General features: G+C 41.2%; 1 protein-coding gene across 1 annotated transcript in view; it reads right to left on the bottom strand.

Moving 5' to 3' along the window:
- The window catches only part of mcu (mitochondrial calcium uniporter), a 210,555-nt gene that overhangs the window by 30,420 nt on the left and 160,266 nt on the right, over window positions 1-19,869 (bottom strand). Inside the window, exon 2 of the mRNA XM_072282654.1 lies at window positions 8,827-8,899. Within this exon, the coding sequence (XP_072138755.1) occupies window positions 8,827-8,899 (73 nt within the window). The remainder of the gene's footprint in view (window positions 1-8,826; window positions 8,900-19,869) is intronic.

The raw sequence follows: 19,869 nt of genomic DNA, 5'->3' as shown, positions 1-19,869 counted from the left end.
TAAGGAAGGCAAATGCAATGTTAGCATTCATCTCGAGAGGTCTAGAATATAAAAACAAGGATGTAAAGCATTATAACAGATTGGTCAGACCGCAGTTGGAGTCTCGTGAACAGTTTTGGGCCCCTTATCTAAGAAAAGATATGCGGGCATTGGAGACGATCCAGAAGAGGTCCATCAGAATGATTCTGGGAATGAAAGAGTTAACAAATGATTTGTGTTTGATGGCTCTGGACCTGTATTTGCTGGCGTTTAGAAGAATGGTGTGGGGTGGGGGAGGGTGGTATCTCAATGAAACATCAAATATTGAAAGGCCTAGAGAGAGTGGACGTGGAGAGGATATTTCCTATAGTAAGGAAGTCTAGGACCAGAAGGCACAGCCTCAGAACGGAAGGATTCCTCTTTAGAACAGAGACGAGGAGGAATTTGTTTAATCAGAATATGGTGAACCCGTGGAATTCATTGCCACAGATGGCTATGGAGGACAAGTCATATTATATTTAAATCTTAGTATATTTAAAGCAGAGGTTGATAGGTTCTTGCTTAGACTGGGCATCAAAGGTTATGGGGAGAAAGCAGGCAAATGGGGTTGAGAGGGATAATAAATCAGCCACGATCGAATGGTGGAGCAGACTCAATGGGCCAAATGGCTTAATCTGCTCCTTTGTCTTATGATTTTATAACACGAGTAACCTGCAAGTGCAGACTGTCACACTGCTGCCAGGGTAGCTCTTGGAGTTACTGGGTTCAGTGAGGCTCCAGCTAACGTGCCCATCCTGCTTTGGTATTTGATGGTGGATAATGGGTGGGGGGGTAGGGGAGGAGGGAGCAGTTCACTTTTAGCTGTTAAATTTACAGTACACTCCTCATCCTATAAAGTCTCAGATTCATACAATATGAAACAGGCCCTCCAGCCCTTCAACATGTACCCATTTACACTCATCCCATTTTATTCTCCCCTCATTTCTGTCAACGCTCTCCACATTCTACACTCACCCACAAATTTGCCAGCTCAATAAACCCATCAACCTGCACAGTTTTGTGTGTAGAATGAGAGAAACTCACATGATCATTAGGAACATGTGTAAACTCCACAGACAGTGCCTCCTGAGGTCAGGGGTGGTACTGCAAGTCATCAGCTCTACCATCTGCACCCAAATCACAAGCCTCACAGGAGTTTTCCTAATACAGTGACTTTTTGCTCTACAATTTTAATAAAATTTCAACATTATCATTTTATTTCTATCATTCGTGATCGAACAACAGACTGCCAAACATATCTTCATCTAGACCAATCTGTTCAGGGCTGACTTGCAGATTGTTGGAGATCTGTCCTAAATTCTTCCTTTCTTCACAGGCCAGAGAGTGACAGGCATAGAAATTATGGTTCAGCACACACACCAATGAGATGTCAAGCCCCAGATTATATGCTCACAAATTCATTGAAAATACAGTGGAAATAATTCTTCTTTGTGGAACTTTTCTCCATGGTCAGAGCTTCAATAACTTCAGAGAACTTTCTAATTCTCATTTCTGTCTTCAGCTCAGACACCATTTAAAAACCTATTTCCCAATGCAGAGACAAACACTGTTTTGTTGCCAGAATGAAAACAAACAACGCTGAATGACCATCAGACATAGGATGAGAATTAGGCCATTCGGCCCATTGAGTCTGTTCCACCATTCTGTCATGGCTGATTTATCATCCCTCTCAAACCCATTCTGCTGCCTTCTCCCCATAACCTTACTAATTAAGAACCTATTAATTTCTGCTTTAAATATACCCAGTGACTTGGCCTCCACAGCCATCTGTGCCAATGAGTTCCACAGATTCAACATATTCTAGCTAAAGTAGTTCCTCCTCATCTCTGCTCTAAAGAGACTTCCTCCTACTCTGAGGCTGTGTCCTCCCCCACTAAAGGAAACATCCTCTTGAATATCCTCAAGAGTGCAGGTAGCACAGAATGGAGGCCATTCAGTCCCTCAAGACTTTTCTGCCAATGAAAGTAAGGGTGATTGTGATCCAATTCCATTTCCCATCCTTTTTGTTAACCAAATTCTATCAAGACATGCATACAAAATTAAAAGATTGAACAAGAGTTTTTCAGATTTCTACCATCTTCTCACATATTAGTGCTTCCTAACCTCACTCTTGAAAGCCCTAGCTCAAACTTTTTGACTATGTCACCAGGTCTTAGACATCCGAAACAATGGGAATAGTTTTTTTCTCCGTCAACCAAATGAAAATCAATTGGCCTTCCAAATTCCACAAAAAAAAACAATCCTAATTGTAATCCTAATTTCCTAATCTGTTATTTAACACTTTTCTTATTTAACACTTGGTGCCCAGTAATATTATTTAAGTAAGATTAAGATTAGTTTTATTTGTCATGTGTATATCAAATCATACAATGAAATGTGTCATGTTGTGTCAACAGTACATTCTTGCTATGGTATGATGACTAGAACTTCTCCCTGTACCTCATGCTTTATACCCCAGTATTCTGGATGTGAAGAGAGCATTTGAATTGTTTCTTGTGAGATTTTAGAAATTATTCACACAAACCCACCAAGTCCATTTGAGCTGCTGCCACCTATAATTGTAGGTCACTGAAACGAACTACCAACTGTGAACAGAGCAGTTGCAATAGATGCCAGATACAACTCAATGTAAATATCGTAAATTTCTTCAATGGCAGATAACAGATGGCATCTAAATAAACAGAATTTTAAATGGATACACAGTCTCCTTTGAAGGCAACATAAAACTGACAAGTCAGAAACAAAATAAATACTTCCTCAGACCCCCAAACATGGCTTTTACAGCAGGAAGCTAATTATTTCCAACTCCTTCTGGCAAGTTAATGTGGAAGAACTATGGAGAAAATGCTACACAGCCCTTTTCCTTACACTGTTTTCATTCTGCTCGGAATTGGTATACAAGAAACACCAATGCCCATGATGGAAAAAGCCTACAAAAAGTAATGGCAGCCATGTCCATCACAGGAAAAGCCCTCCCAGCCATTGAGCACTTCACCAAGGAGTGCAGCCACAAGAAAGCAGCATCCATCATCAAGGACCCCCCCACCCAACATCCAGGCCATGCTCTCTTCTTGTTGCTGCCGCCATCGGGAATCAGGTACAGCAGCCTTAGATCCCACACCACCAGGCTCAGGAACAGTTATTACATTTCAACCATCAGGCTCTTGAACAACATGGATAACTTCTCTCACCTGAACTCTCAACTGACTCCACACCTATAGGCTCATTTTCAAGGACTCCACACCTCATGTTCTCAACAGTTATATTTATTTATTTTTTAATATTTATACAATTTGTCTTCTTTTGGCTGTTTTTTTAAGCCTTTGCGTGTAGCTTTTCCTTGATTCTATTGTATTTCTTTGTTTTACAATGAATGCCCGCAAGAAAATGAATCACAGGGTGGCATATGGTAACATGCACATACTTTGACAATAAATTTACTTTGAACTTTGGAATTTTATCACATCCAGAATTTCTACTGCAAATTAGAGCCAGCAGGTGTCAACTTTATATTACACGTTTAACATAACATTATTCCAAAGCACTTCACATGATGTCACTATGCAAAATATTAGTGCAGATGGCCAAATATAGTCAAAGGCAAGGGTTTAAAAAAGCATCTTATTAAAGAGGATATGGAAATCCAGAGAGAAGATGAAAGCTGCTGCATGTTGAAGGCTGATGAGTGATGGGAATGGGGAATGTTCAAGAAAGCAGAACTCTATCAGCAAAATATATCACCACGGGTTATTGGATTAGAAAATACTTCAAGGATGGATCTAAATTATGGCCAAGACAGAATGAAAATGTTATAGTCAAAGTTAAAATGAAGCCTTCATTGAGCGAGGACTGCAGAACAATGTTTCCACAGAGCCTCCAGGTCCTTGGAAGTCAAGAAGGCACGTGTGCAGAGTTAACAAGTGAGAGAGGATTTACACTACTTATGGGTAAATGAAAATAAACAAACCAAATGATGTTGTAAATTTAAAATAAAATGGAAAATGCTAGATATATTCAGCAAGTCAAGCAGCATCTATGGAAAGAGAAATGATAAATGGTTCAGGTCTGAAACACTTCATTAGGTCTTGGACCGAAAACATTAACTGCTTTTCTTTCCACAGAGGCTGCCTGACCTGCTGCACATTTCCAGAACTTTTGCATCTGCAGTACACAATTCACGGGCTGCAATTTGGAAACACTATTCCAGGTTCTTCAGGGCAAGTTTGGGAATTTGCAGCAAGATGGGGCTTGAAATGGTGTGATGGCAGAGCAGAGTGCAGACACTGCACAGTCTCAGGCTGAACCTTTGCGAGCTGGACCCCTCTTTGCGTGGCCTTTGCTGAGCTCGTACGTTCAGTACAGCAAGGTCAAGATGATAAACTGACAGAGACAGTGTGCAGACATGGTGCAGTTATCCAGGATGAACATAGCCCTTGAAAGTCCAACTCTCCTTTGGACAGCTTTTCCGTTCAAGGCTGTGAATCACAGTCACCATACCAAGACAAGATGAAGATGGAAATGATGGTTTCTAGGGCAACACCTACTAGTGGACTGTTATTTTATTAATTCTTAAGCACTATTGTCCTTTAATATAAACATTTAATTAACACCTGAAATATGCATTATGATTAGTACTTAAACATGCAAATGAGATTTAGAAGTGCACAATATTTCTATTGGGTCAATATCTGTATCCAACTAACACACCTACATGGAGTGCTATCGCAGGAAAGCAGTATCCATCATCAGGGAACGCTGCCATCCAGGCCAAGCTCTCTTCTTGCTGCTGCCATCAAGAAAGTAGTGCAAGAGCCTCCGAACCTACACCGGAGAGTGTAACTTCACTCACCCCATCACTGAACTGTTCTCGCAGCCTATGGACTCACTTTCAAGGATTCTTCATCTATGTTTGATATTTATTGCTTATTTATTTATTTTTTTGTTCGTATTTGCAGAGTTTGTTAACTGTTGCATATTGATCATCTGTTCGTCCTGTTGGGTGCAGTCTTTCATTGATTCTATTGTGTTTCTTATCTTTACTGCGATGCTTGCAAGAAAATGAATCCCAGGGTTGTATATGGTGACATATATGTTCTCTGCTAATAAATTTACTTTGGTTTTTGGGCTTCTGTACAAAAATGGGCATTTCTTTGTCCAAGTTTCAGAACGGTTTGGTGACAGGCCAGGTAGTTTTCCTAGTAAACAAGTGAAGTGTGATTAAGGAACAAGTGCAAGTTGTCAGAGACCATTAATTGGCATTGACAAAGTGTCTCTAGGCATTTAGTTTCAAATTCAGTCAATCAATGACTCAATTTCAGCATCAATACCTCTTGGAGATGCAGATCTTTAGGAGTAATTGCATTTTTTGTTCTTTTCCATTTACTCCTAGGTTTTCCAGTTTCAGCATTTATTGTAGCAGCAGCATTTAATTTCAATACTGTTACATGCTCAAGGAGATCTGTTTTTTTTAGTGAGAGTGATGTAATGGTCTTTTGGAGGTCACCTGATGTGATTTTCCTGCCGATGTGAGGTCACGTGATGAAATGTGCCCCGTGACTATATAAGAGTCGACTCAGGTGACGCAGTAGGGTTTTTAAGTTTGTAGATTTCCAGATAGAACGTGCTGTGCCTCCGTTTCTGTTTCGTTTGTTTTTGTGACGCAGTTTCATTTTTAAAACGGTTGTGCGTTCTGTTGGAAGATTCCATATTATTTGGACTGGAAATTTGTGGCTGGATGTGCCAATTTACTCAATTCCAACAGTTGAAGGGAGAGTGAAGAATTTATCGAAGGATCGAGAGAAGTCGGCATTGTTTGGCAGTTTAATAAAGGATCAACCTTATTGAGTCTTCGTTGGAGGAGTACCCGCATCGAGATAACTCTTGCCAGAAAGAGCAAGGAGTTCATGCAAAAAGGTGCTCTCTCTCTCTCTCTCTCTAAAGGAATTTAAGGTCAGTTGATTTAAACTGTTTATTTTTGGCATCGTGAATCCTGTGGACAGAACCAGCAGTAAAGGTGCGTCTGTGAAGAAATCCTTCTCCAGAGAAGTCTCTCCCAATTGAACGTGTAAATCTGTTGGACTTTCGAAGTTATCGCTTTAAGAACTATATCTGACTTGTATCGCTTTAAGAACTGTTTTCGCATTTAACGCTTCAAGAACCAGAGCCAAGTGATGAGTTGGTGAACAGCTGCATATCTGTTAACTTCCGGTTAAAGTTTTCGTTTGCTTTTTCCCTTATCGTTTATACGTGTTTAATAAATATTTGGTTGTTTTTATATAACCTGTCTCGATTGACATTCATTGTTGGCGTTTACGTAACAATACACAATGCCCTTGTAATTAAACCCTCCCACCACTGGAGGTGCTGCATTACTAATGGTGGGAAGTGGCAATAGGTTTCAAGGCTGTACAGAATAAGACTGATGGATCTACCCTTCTGGAAGCCAGCATGCACGCAATGGGCCAAGTAGCCTTCTTCCTGTGATGTAATGTTAAGTGTGGACTTCCTTATGTTAAATTCAAAGTTCAAACTAAATTTATTATCAAAGTACATATATGTCACCATATACAACCCTGAGAATCATTTTCTTGTGGGCATACTCAATAAATCCAATAACCACAAAAGAACAATGAAAGACCACACCAACAGGGCAGATAACTAGTATGCAAAAGACATCAAACTGTGCAAATAATAATAATAAATAAGCAATAAATATCAAGGTCATGAGATGAAGAGTCTTTGGAAGTGAGTCCATTGGTTGTGGAAACAGTTCAACGAAGGAGCGAGTGCGGTTGAGGGAAAGCATTCCCTCCGGTTCAAGAGCCTGATGGTTGAGGGGTAATAACTGTTCCTGAATCTGGTGGTGTGGGTCTTGATACTCCTGTACTTTCTTCCTGATGGCAGCAGTGAGAAGAGAGTATGGCCTAAACAACAGGAATTCTGCAGATGCTGGAAATTCAAGCAACACACATCAAAGTTGCTGGTGAACGCAGCAGGCCAGGCAGCATCTCTAGGAAGAGGCACAGTCGACGTTTCAGGCCGAGACCCTTCACGACTGTACCTCTTCCTAGAGATGCTGCCTGGCCTGCTGCGTTCACCAGCAACTTTGATGTGTGTTGCAGACAGTATGACCTGTGTGGTGAACGTCCCTGATAATGGATGCTTCATATTGATGAGCTCAGAGGTGGGGAGAGCTTTGCCTGCGATGGCCTGAGCCGTATCCACTGCTTTTTGTAGGATTTTTCAAGTGTGTTGGTGTTTCCATACCAGACTGTGATGCAGCCAGTCAATATACTCTGCACCACACATTTATAGAAGCTTGTTAAAGTTTTAGATGTCATGCTGATCTTCATAAACTTCTGAGGAAGTAGAGGCACTGCCGTGCTTTCTGCATAATTGCATTTAGGTGCTGGACCCAGGACCCATCCTCCGAAATGATAATGAATGAACTGAACCTAAAGTGTTGATATGTTTGGGAAGTTAATCGGTTAATCTGATACCACCCACCCGACAGCAGGTAAATATAAATGGCAACGACTCGGTCCTCCGAGGTGACTAGCAGTATCTCACCTCATCTAGAATAAGCGCTATCACAAGAAAGCAGCATCTATCATCAAGGATATCCACCATCCAGGCCATGCTCTCTTCTTGCTGCTGCCATCAGGAAGGAGGTACAGGAGCCTTAGGACCTTGCACCAGGTTCAGGAACAGGCTCTTGATCCAGCGTGGATAATTTCACTTACCTTCACTCTGAACTGATTTCACAACCTACGTACTCACTTCCATGGGCTCTACAACTCATGTTCCTAGTATTATGTATTTATGTATTGTTTGTAATTGAACAGATTGCCTTCTTTTGCTCATTGGTTGTCTGTCAGTCTTTGTGCGTCATTTTTCATTGATTATATTGTATTTCTTTGTTCTACTGTGAATACCTGCAAGAAAATGAATTGCAGTGTAGTTTATGGTGACATTTAGGTATTTATTTTGAACTTTATTTGGAGCTCAAATCATGCAAATCAAGTTACACCTGCTGCTGTAATGCAGGAATTACAACTATTGCTGGACAGTAATGCAGTGGCCAGACAATCATTAGTAACATTGGCTGAGGGATAATCATAGGCCAAGGCAACAAGGATGGTACTCCTCCTTGTCTTTAAAATACTGCCATAGGATCTTATGCACCCACCAGACAGAATGGATCTCACTCTAACCAGCCACCTAAAGAGAGGCATCTCCGGCACTGTAGCCTCAGCATGGATATTATGATTAAATTTCCCAGCTGAAAAGGTGAAACGCACTGAGCATAAGGTTAAATAACTGGGAGTGACAGTCTGCATCTCAAGCCAACAAAGACAGCAGCAAGTGATCTGCAGAGTTGAGGGTCATTGATCAAACCCTCCACGGGCTTGCCATTCCCAATTCTGTGACATTCTATTTGCCTACTACTTTGAGACATCTGATCTCTAACTCCAGCCTTTCCCACACTTTCTTTGACCCAGGACTGAGAACAAGTCAAAGTTCAGGATTCATTACTTCTAACAGCTCCACATTGATTGTGACACCATTACTAGCCTTACTGTATTCTTGTCATGGTCCTCGGGAAGTCTTACTGCATGAAAAAAGCTGTATAACTGTATCGTGTGCATCTGTCTGTGCTGATCTCTGCACAAGCATTTGGCAATGTGGCTCTACTCTCTACTTGCACACATCACGTGAAAAATCTCACCAGACCTTTCAAGAAACAAGCCCCTGGCCCAGCGGCACCAGGGAATCGATGTTACTCACCATTAGAGGGCACAGAGGAACTGGAGCAGTACAATACCCGTTGACTATTCCACACTGGAAATCTCTGGCATACCTGCAAAGCAAGGAAAGAGGTTTTAGTGTGATATAGAGCCTTCACAATGAATACACTATGACCCTCACACTCCAATGCAGAAAAGGAACAAACACTAACTGCAATGACTTTGGACCCAGAGGGCAGACCTTTGAATGAGGGCCAAGTACTTAGTGAAAGGACCCATCATAGACTGTGCAGCGACTGTTTTAATCTTTGATTAAGGGTAAGGCTCCTAAATGTCCAATTCTGGACTCAGCACACCAGGAGGGGTAATTTAAAATGCTTAAAAAATATAATTCACAATTTATATTAAATAACCCCAGTGCCATTACAAACGGGTTTAAGGATGAAGCAGCTTTGTTGGTTGGAAAAGTTTAAGCTGCAGCGAGTTTTCAGAATCAGAATCAGGTTTATTATCACCGGCATCATGTGACGTGATATTTGTTAATTTAGCAGCAACAGTTCAACTCAATACATAATATAGAAGAGAAAAATAAATAAATAAAATTTAAAAAATAATAATAAATAAGTAAATCAATTACAGTATACATATACTGAAAAGATTTAAAAATGTGCAAAAAACAAAAACAGTGTATATTAAAAAAAGTGAGGTAGTGTCCAAGGGTTCAATATCCATTTAGGAATCAGATGGCAGAGGGGAAGAAGCTGTTCCTGAATCACTGAGTGTGTGCCTTCAGGCTTCTGTACCTCCTACCTGATGGTAACAGTGAGAAAAGGACATGCTTTGGGTGCTGGGGGTCCATAATAATGGATGCTGCCTTTCTGAGACACTGCTCCCTAAAGATGTCCTGGGCACTTTGTAGGCTAGTACCTAAGATGGAGCTGACTAGGTTTACAACCCTCTGCAGCTTCTTTCAGTCCTGTGCAGTAGCCCCTCCATACCAGATATCATTTAACCTTTTCTGTTTTCCACCACTTCATATGGCTTCTTTTTTTAAATCCTCCCCCACCCCACCTAATTTCCTTTGCACCTTAAGATTTTTCTTAAACTTCAAATTTTATTCCATCTCTTGTTAAAGATTTTCAGCCTAAAAAATTAATGGCACAGCCTACCCAGAACGTAGCTGTCTGGTGATTAAGGTACGTGAGTGCGCTTAGAGCTAAGCTGATGGCCGTAAGTAAATGAATTAAATTAAATAAATACTCAGGCGAGGCAGGTGACATGTTGTCACTGAAGTATGTGGAAGCAAATGGGAGTCATCACATCTGCAGTGAGCGAGCAGATGGGGGAAACACGGCTCAAGAACTGACGAGACGGAGTCTGGGATTCCAAAACTGCCATGCATTTGAGAGAGGGAATGTTATTTTTCTTTTTTACTTTGGTTCACGAGGTGACCATATCTCTAAACGAAGTGCTGCTGAACTAGTCAGTCAAGAAGGACGGGGAGATATGAATAAGAGTGAGGCAGGCATGAGGATGGTGGCAGAAGTTCTGGGCTGTACAGTTGTTCAACATGTATCTGATTCTGACAACCAGAGATCGCAGGGCAGATGAGCGAACTGATCACTGAACTACAGGAGTCAAGACAAATTGGGGAAGTGGAAAGGAACAAGTCAGTATTAGGGAACAGTACACCAAATGGGTAGGCTCTATTCTCTGTAACCCTGAGCACGAGTCCTTAAGGCCAACCTGCCTGCACCCAGACAATTTTTGGGGGCGGCACAGTAGCATAGTGGTTAGCACACCACTTTACAGCACAGATGACCCGGGTTCAATTCCCAACACTGCCTGTAAGAGTTTGCACAATCCCCCTGTGACCGCGTGGGTTTCCTCCAGGTGCTCCGGTTTCCTCCCACAGTCCAAAGGCTTACCGGTTGATAGGTTAATTGTTCCATGACTAGACTAGTATTAAATCAGGGGATAGCTGGGCAGCGCAGCTCGAAGGGCTGTAAAGGCCTATTCCATTTTATATACCAATAAATAAATTAAGGACATCTCCCAGGGCTGGTGAGGAAAGATCCAGTTGTTGTAGTCCAGGTGGGAACAAATTACTTAAATAGAACAAAGATTTTAACAGATTCCTATTAACACTGAGGAAACAAGGCAATAAAGACAGGCTGGTTAGAAAGAAAAAAATTGATTTGAAGAGCTTCCACAAATATGTGAATATGAAAAGATTAATTAACCTTATTCTGGTTCTCTTACAGAGAGATTGTACTGAAGTATACAGAAATAGTAGAGAAATTATATTCTTAGCATCTGACTTCATGGAAGATACAAAAAACCTCCTGAAAATAGGCAAGAACGAAAAAATCTGGAGTAATTGAGAAGCTCAAAGAAATTAGTATTCATAGAAAAAAAAGCTAGCATTGGAGAAATTAACAGGATGGGAAGCTGAAAATCCCAGGATCTGGTGAGCTGCCTCCCAGGGTACTGTAAGAGGTGCCTCTGCAGGTGGTTGATGCATTGGTTCTCATCTTGCAAAACTGCATAGGTTCTGGAACAGTGGCCACAGAGGGAACATATCAAATGTAACACACTATTTAACAAGAGAGGGAATGAGAAAACAGAATGATCTATTAAAGTCATATCCGTGGAGAAGTGAAATGCTGGAATCTATTGCAAAGGGACTGGTCATTAGGCACATGGGAAATAATAAAGTGATTGGCTTCAATAATGAAAAGGAAAATCATGTTTGATGAAATTGTTGGAATATCTTTGAGCTTTTAGTTAGCCAAACAGGTAAGTGAAAACAGAGGATGTTGTGAATTTGGACTTCCAATAAAATGGCATGCAATAACTGATGAAATAAATTTAGACCACACTAACAAAGGTAGGTTCATAGTAGAGACTGACGAACATTTATGGGACAGAAAACAACAAGAAGAAAAAGATCACTTTTGTTTAGGGGGCTATGATCAGTGAAGTGTTGCAGGGATCAGTGCCGAGGTCTCAGCTGCTCCTAACTGAATAAAAGGATCAAGTGCACTATATCCAAGTCTACTGCTGATGCCAAGTTAAGGGATGAGGCACTAAGGGAGAAAACAACAGGGAGATGCACATCAAGGTTAAGTAAATGGGTAAGGGAATATCAGATAAAATATTGCCACGTTGATAGGAAAATAACAGAAAGGAAATAAAGTGAAGGTGTTCGTGTTCGGAGGGAGCTTGGGTCTTCACGTGTTCAAATCACTGAAAGTTAATATGCAGCACAATTTGTTGGTTTTTAATGCAAGAGGTTTTGAGTACCGTAATGCATCATCTTCCAATTATATCCAACCCTCTAGAAGTAAGGTCACTATCTCAAAACAAAAGGGTCAGCTACAGAGGACAGAATATATTTCTTAACCAAGAGAATAAATAACCTTTGAAATTCACACCTAAGAGGGCTGAGGAGACTGAGTCATTTGGTATATTAAGATTGATAGCCTTCAGATATTAAGAGATTCAAAGGAAATGAGTTAATTCAGGAAAGCGGTACAGAAGGCCAGCCATTATCTTGGAGAAGGCATAAGGGGCCATATAGCTACTTCTACTTATATTTTTAATATTCTTTCCACAGATGCTGCCTGACCTATTGAAACATTCCCAGCTACAGGAATAACATTACAGAGCAAATTTAGGTGAACAGCTAAGGAGCTTGGCCGCTCTTCCTTCAAGCATCATTAAACTGCTCTTAATATTGCTGCTCATTTAGACCTTAAGCCATAGGAGCAAGATTAGGCCATTCGGTTCAACGAGTCTGCTCCGCCATTCAATCATGGCTGATCCTTTTTTTCTCCTCCTCAACCTCATTTCCCAGCCTACTCCCCGTAACCTTTGTTGCCATGTCCAATCAAGAACATATCAATCTCTGCCTTAAATACACCCAACAACCTGGCCTCTACAGCTGCACGTGGCAACAAATTCCACAAATTCACCACGCTCTGGCTAAAGAAATTTCTCCATATCTCTGTTTTGAATGGACACCCCTCTATCCTGAGGCTGTGCCCTCTTGTCCTAAAACACTCCCCATCAAAGAATTCCAACAGATTTTCCCTGAAGGAAACCATGTTCAGTTTGTCCTATCTTGCCCTGTGTCACCAAGTACTCCATCACCTCGTCCTTAACAATTGACTCTAACATCTGCCCAACCACTGAGGTCAGGCTAACTGGTCTATAATTTCCTTTCTGCTGCCTTTCAGAATGTTTATCAGAGTGTTGTCAGAAGCGAGACAGCTGTACAGGTCTGTGGTCAGCCCAGTTTAAAACGTACATCAAGGTTTCACACGAAGGTCTGTAGCAAAAAAAGGCTCCAAAAACTCATCACCTATACTCACAGGAGTTTTCGGTTATAACTCAAAACTGCTCTACTCATTACATCATCACAATATCCACTCAGTAATCAACTTCCATTTTGGCTCATCAGTTGCATTCTCTGAAGCAGGTGGTTATGGGTCTTTGTAATCTTACTCCAAAGACTTGATCGTTTAATCTGTTTTACTATTCCCTGTGCAAATGCTTTTAGATTAGTCATTAAACATCAAACATAAAGAGATGCATGTATCTGCTGAGCCGACTGGTAAAGGTACAGTAGGGAATACCCCTACAATGACAAGTCGATCAAGACAAAACAGCCAGAGGTACCCTTGTTTCATAGTTCAAAGATTACAGGGTGAAGACCCATCTCAAATTTCAAAGTAAATTTACGGTCAAAATATGTTTATGTCACCATATGATTCACCCTGAGATTCATCTGCTTGTAGGAATTCACAGTAGAACAAACACACCCAATAGAATCAATGAAAAATGACAAAGATTGACAAACAGCCAACTTGAAAAAGACACAAATTGTGTAAATAACTAACTAAATAAATAAAGCAGAACTGAGAATTTGAGTTGTAGAATACTTGGAAGTAAGTCCATAGGTTGTGGAATCAGTTCAGAGTTGAGGTAAGTGAAGTTGCCCACACTGGTTCAGGTGCCTGATGGTTGAAGGGTAATTAGTGTCCCAAAGCCAGGTGGTAAGGAACCAATGGCGATAGAGATCAGAGAGCAAGTCTGGGATGGCGGAGGCCCTTGATGATGGATGCTGCTTTCTTGTGGCAGTGCTCCTTGTAGATGTCCTCGATGGTGTGGAAGGATTTTCTTGGGATGAACTGAGCTATGTTCGCTACTTTTTGTAGGCTTTTCAGTTCATGGGCATTGGTGTTCCCATACCAGGCTGTAGTGCAACCCGACAGGACACTGTATCTTCAGACTCACTTCAGAAATGAATCAAAGCCCGCTCAATGGAGCAGCAAAGGTGTACTGAACTTTTGAGATGGCAAACTTAGTACACTATTGTGCACATCCTTAAATTACTTTTGCAGACCATAGTACAATATCTTTTAACCACATTAAAGGTTGTGCTTCCCTCTCAGGTGGGTGTAAAAGATCTCAAGACATGTTTTCCTAGAGAAGGCAGAGAGCAATCATTGAACTCCAGTCAATATTTATCAATGTTACTAAATCAAATTTTGGTTCTTTTTGTTGTTTGCGAAAACCAGCTGGATACGAATTGGTTGTCCAGTTCTCCACACCATAACAACTGCTTTACCTTGGGAATACTTCATTGGCTGCAGGGCACTTTGGAAAAAAGCATGAAAAAGATGGGAAAATGAGCTTTTCCTGCCAGCAGAGGCAAACATCATTGCAGAGTCAACGATGACTGAAAAACAAGGGCTTACAAAAATCTATTAAGGAAACAGCAGGCAAGATGTCCAACATCGGAACTCTACATTGAGCCCCAGTCACTGGAACGTCGAGGCTGAAACTCTTCTAGCTGAACCTCATTAATCAACTTAGTTATGTATATTCACCAAATCATGTAGATCTTTGTAATTAAGCCAATTAGAGGTAATTGCACATCTTAAGTAAACGAAACATATCAGAATGAAAGCCTATTAAACTAAAGCTACATTTAGAATTTAGAAGGTGGTTTCAGAATGATTACCTCCTACAAACTCCTGCCAGGATGCATCTCATGCTTAATGACATTAAGGAAAGATTTGAAAAGTGACAGAGATCGTGGGAGACGCTGAGAAGCACAGTCAAACAATACACTGTTAATCCTTTAAAGGATGATTTAATAGACACACAGCACAGCACTGCTTTCAATCATCTCAGATGCAAGATTTTGTCTGACAGCAGTAGCATACTACGCTCAGTAGACTCTCTATTAGGGTACCTCCTATACTTAATAAAGTGGTCACTGAGTGTATGTTTGTGGCCCTTGGCTGTTGTAGCCCATCCACTTCAAGGTTCGATGTGTTGTGCATTCAGAGATGGTCTTCTGCACACCACTGTTGTAATGCATTGTTATTTGAGTTACCATCACGTTCCTGCTAACCTGAACTAATCTGGCCATTTTCCTCTTACTTCTCTCATTAACAAGCTATTTTCAACCACAGAACCCCTGCTCAATGGATGTTTTTTTTTCCCCCACACCATTCTCTGTAAATGAAAATCCCAGGAGATCAGCAGTTTCTGGAGATACTCAAACCACCCAATCTAGCACCAACAATCATTCCATGATCAAAGTCACTAACATCACATTTCTATCCCACTCTGATACTTGGTCTGAACAACAACTGAGCTGCTTGACCATGTCTGCACACTTTTATGCATTGAGTTGCCGCCACATGATTGGCTGATTAGCTACTTGCCTTATTGAGCAGGTGAACAAGTGTACCTAATAAATTGGCCACTGAGTTATGACCAAACAGTCCCACATGTTACAGGCTCTCAATACTCAGTTTTTCAAACACCTACTACAAAAAGCTTCCAACCTTATCACCATCTGGCAATGGTCTGGTTATTGAAAGATTGCAATTGCAGATTCTTGACCTGAATAAATTTAACCAGACATAAAAAAGATCATGAGACCTTCTCTTTCTCCTTACCAAAGGAGGATTGGAATCTATGAAATAAACATGACAGGCAAAATGCCAGCAAGAATATTTGGCTTGAAGGTGATGCAAGATGCAAGATTGTCTTCTGAGGATAAAATATCATTAGAGTTAATCATTTAGAAGCTTTAGGGCAGTGTCCAGAAGACATCACCATGTTGAGTCTCTGCCATTTAACAAATAGAAACTGAATTGGAGAAGCCACTTACATATTACGGCCACAACAGCGGGTCAGATATTGGATACTATGCAGCAAATGACTCAACTCCCAACACCCAAAAGTCCAAACAATATCCAAGGCAGCATACTGAACACTCTCTACTTGCCCGAATGCTTGCTACTTGTCGGAAGAAGGTGGCGCCAGCGAACAATACGACCAAAGGCGGTGTCCTTCAGACAGCTCACAAAACTACATCTTTTATTTCTTGTTCTTTCAATTATGATTCTGCTACCATTGGAGCCTGTGATTTACATTTTGATGGTGTGTTCTTGGGCTGATTGCGCGACCAGGCGCCTTGCTGTTTTCGAGGGAGTTTGGTGAGGTTTCGAGTGGAACGTGTGGCCTGGGGCACGAGCCCAGGATCGGCTTCATTTCTTGCTGATCTCGCCGATTAAAGTGTCAAGCAAGATTGAAATCAACGAGGATGAGAGCGGCAGATGAGCAGGCATTCAGCGCCATCTGCCTGCGTTTGACCGGTCTCCCTCCCCCCTCTCACGCACTGCTGCTGGAGGAAAGGGCCTGTGTGTAACTGGTCTCCCTCCCCCTCTCACTCACTGCTCCTGGGGGAAGGTGCCTGCATTTTGACTGGTCTCTCTCACTCTCCCCCTCTCACTCGATGCTGTGGGACTCTTGGGTCGTAGGCAAGGTTTGTGGGTTGGACTCTGTAGTTCTTGCTATGATCTGTTTCTGGTAACTCCTTTTTTATTGCTGTTTTGTGTGACTTTGATCAAGGTGGACTGGCTCTGCAGCCAATCAACAACACAGTGCTGAATTGAACTAGACTGAACATTCCTAGGCTGTTGCAATGACTGTGTGGTTTGATGATTTATATCCTATGTTGCACCCTTTTTTTCCCTGTGTGTTGGGTGTTTGATGTTTTCTTTGTCTGTGGGAAGATGAATCTCAGGGTTGTATACTGCATACATACTTTTGGCAATAAGTGTACTTTGAACTTTTTGAACTTTGAAAGCAGCTCTAATTCTTGAGACACTCACAAGAAGGTAGCCTACTTGATTGCCATCTCAGCCAGTCCAAATACTCACTGCCTCCGACATCTGTGAAGAATGCCTCCAGCTTATTACAAATACAAAATACTCCACAATTATTCATCTGTGCAGTTCTTAAGCTCTTAATGTCTACTACCAAGAGAGCCAAGGGCGGTAGGGACATGGGAACGCCAACTGCTACAAGTTCCAACAATTTCCTGACTTGCGAAAATGTTTTGGTCCTCCTTCATCACTGGGTCCAAAAGCTGTAACTCCACCAACACCCTCCCCACCCCATTCCACCCATCATAATGACTGTAACATTTTGAGGAGGTGCCTCAACTCGGCCTTCACAGGATCACTACATTTGGAAAGTAAACACAGGCCCAGTTAACAATGAGAATCCAAAAAAAAATGAACAAACATGGTGCCAAAGGACAGATGGTGTTCAAATCGAGTGAGAGAAAGAAAATACAATCAGTGGCCACTTTATTAGGTACACCTGCTTGATAAGACAAATATCTAATCAGCCAATCTTGAGGCAGCAACTCATTGCAGAAAAGCATGCAGACAGGGTCCCAAGGAGTTCAGTTGTTGTTCAGACTAAACATCAGAATGCAAAAGAAATGTGACCTTAGTGACTTTGACCATGGGATGATTGTTGGTCCTGACGGAGGGGTCTGAGTATCTCAGAATCTGCTAACCTGAGATTTTCACACAGAACAGCCTCAAGAGTTGAAAGAGTATGGTGCAAAAAAAACAAAAAAAAATCCAGTGAGCAGCAGTTTGTGGGCAAAACACCCTGTCAATGAGAAATGTTGGAGGAGAATGGCCAGACTGATTCAAGCTGACAGGAAGGCGACTGTAGCTCAAATAACCACACATTTCAACAGTGCTGTACAGAAGAGAATCCCTGAACACACAAACAAACCATTGAACCTTGATGTGGATGGTCTACAGCAGCAAAAGACCATGAGCATACACTCAGTGGCCACTTTATTAACTTCTGAAAACAAACCTGAAAGCTAGAGACTGTATCAATAATTTATTAGGTACCTTTATTGCTCTGAAATGCATGTTGAAATTTTAACGTACCTCAATACCAATTTACTGTTAAATTTAACTTGTATTCAGTACTCTGGTGCTGTGAAGTTAATTCCAGAATATTGATCATACCACACCCAAGAACCTTAGCAGTCACCAAGAGAGAAATTACTCAATATCAGTATGGATACGAAACAAACATTTATTCCAAGGAAGGCAGCTAGATAAATACAAGAGAAATGGAATAAAATGTATCACAAGGCCAATAAACCAGCGTGTAAGAAGAGTCTGGTATGAACTGATTACTTTTGGGTGAAGTTGCCCTTTTCTGTGCTATTTATGTTGTTTACAAGGGGAACAAAGCCTAATTTTTCCATCTAATCATTTCTGCTACTTTCCTATTATACTCAAGTGACATGAACTCCTGGCAATTTTTCTTTATTGTTAGAAATATCTCTCTTAGTTCCAAGACTACAATCCATTGCACCCGCCAAGACCTCAATCTCTGAAGGGGTTGTGTATCAGCCAAGGCGCAATAAATAGGTCCCTTAACTGCTTCTAGTGGGAGGGAGCTGAGACCACGAATTCTTACGGTGTTACATGGCTCTGACACAGCTCAGGACATACTTTCCTCTTTCTGCTGACCTTGGATGAGCATATGCAAAGTAACAAGTCAATACCAAGTCACCAGAGGTCTGAAACCAGTGCAAATGTCATTTGGTACCAATGAAAAACAGAACATAGACAAAGAAACATCTATGCAATTTTACACCACCAGGTGTCAATGGACAGATAACAAGCACATGGACTGAAGTTTGCATCCCTTTCAGAAAATGGGGCATGCCAATGGTGTGAGATTCACTACCTCAAGAGTTGTGGAGATTCATTGGATATTAAAGGCGTGAATGGGCGTGCCGCTGATATAAATGATTGGATGATCAGCCATGAAGTGATTGAATTTCACAGCAGGCACAGGGGTGTGGTGGAGGGGGAACTGAACAGTCTGCTCTGGCCCCTCTTTCTTGCAATTGGATGCAGGAAACAGACAGCCAATTAGTGCACAGCAAGTTCTATAAACCAAGAAAATTACAGTGTACAAAATCTTTTTGAGCTGTTTAAGAGGAATAATTGCTGAGATCATTTAATAATGATAAAAATGCAAACCTCATGGCGATTCTTTGATGCCAACACAAGGCTAATTTTGTCAATCTAATTCTTACTCCTGCAGGGCAGGACTCTTCAGCATAATACTGCAAATTTATGTATATTAATTGGAATTAGATTCAGAAAGTCCTTCAGCATTGTGATATGCATCAAAGTAATAAAGCATTGCCCTGGTAATAAACTCCAACATGCTGAGAAGCTACTTGCGGTTGGCTTATCTTTATTTTACATATATAAATTGAGCTATTAAGTTTGAGTATAGATCATTTTAGGGGGAACCTGTTAAAAGGGAATGATACTTTATTAATATCATGTGCAACCAGATACATTACATGTGACAAGATCACATGATGTGACAAAGCACCTGTCAGTCAAGGTAACACTGAAATTATAGTTACCAAAGTCAACAGAAGATGTATTCCCAGCTGGCAAACAGCTGCCAATTTTTTTTAAACACGAGATCCAATCCAAATTAAACTAACAAGTTATAAAATGCAGACACTAAAGATGCAAGGTTGTGTTCCCCACAAATGAGAATCAGGCATGGACACCGCCCAAACTGTAATCAAGAGGAATAGAGGCTTGGTAGAATACACAAGAATCAACAGGAGGCCACCGTTCACGTGTCTACAAGCAGCAAATGAATCATCTTTCAAAATCCGTGCACTGTTCTCGACTACTGC

The sequence above is a fragment of the Mobula birostris genome, chromosome 18 (assembly GCF_030028105.1).
Source record: "Mobula birostris isolate sMobBir1 chromosome 18, sMobBir1.hap1, whole genome shotgun sequence".
Classification (NCBI taxonomy): Eukaryota; Metazoa; Chordata; class Chondrichthyes; order Myliobatiformes; family Myliobatidae; genus Mobula; species Mobula birostris.
The sequence above is the reverse complement of the archived record's forward strand: the minus strand, read 5'-3'. Positions and strand labels throughout refer to the sequence as shown.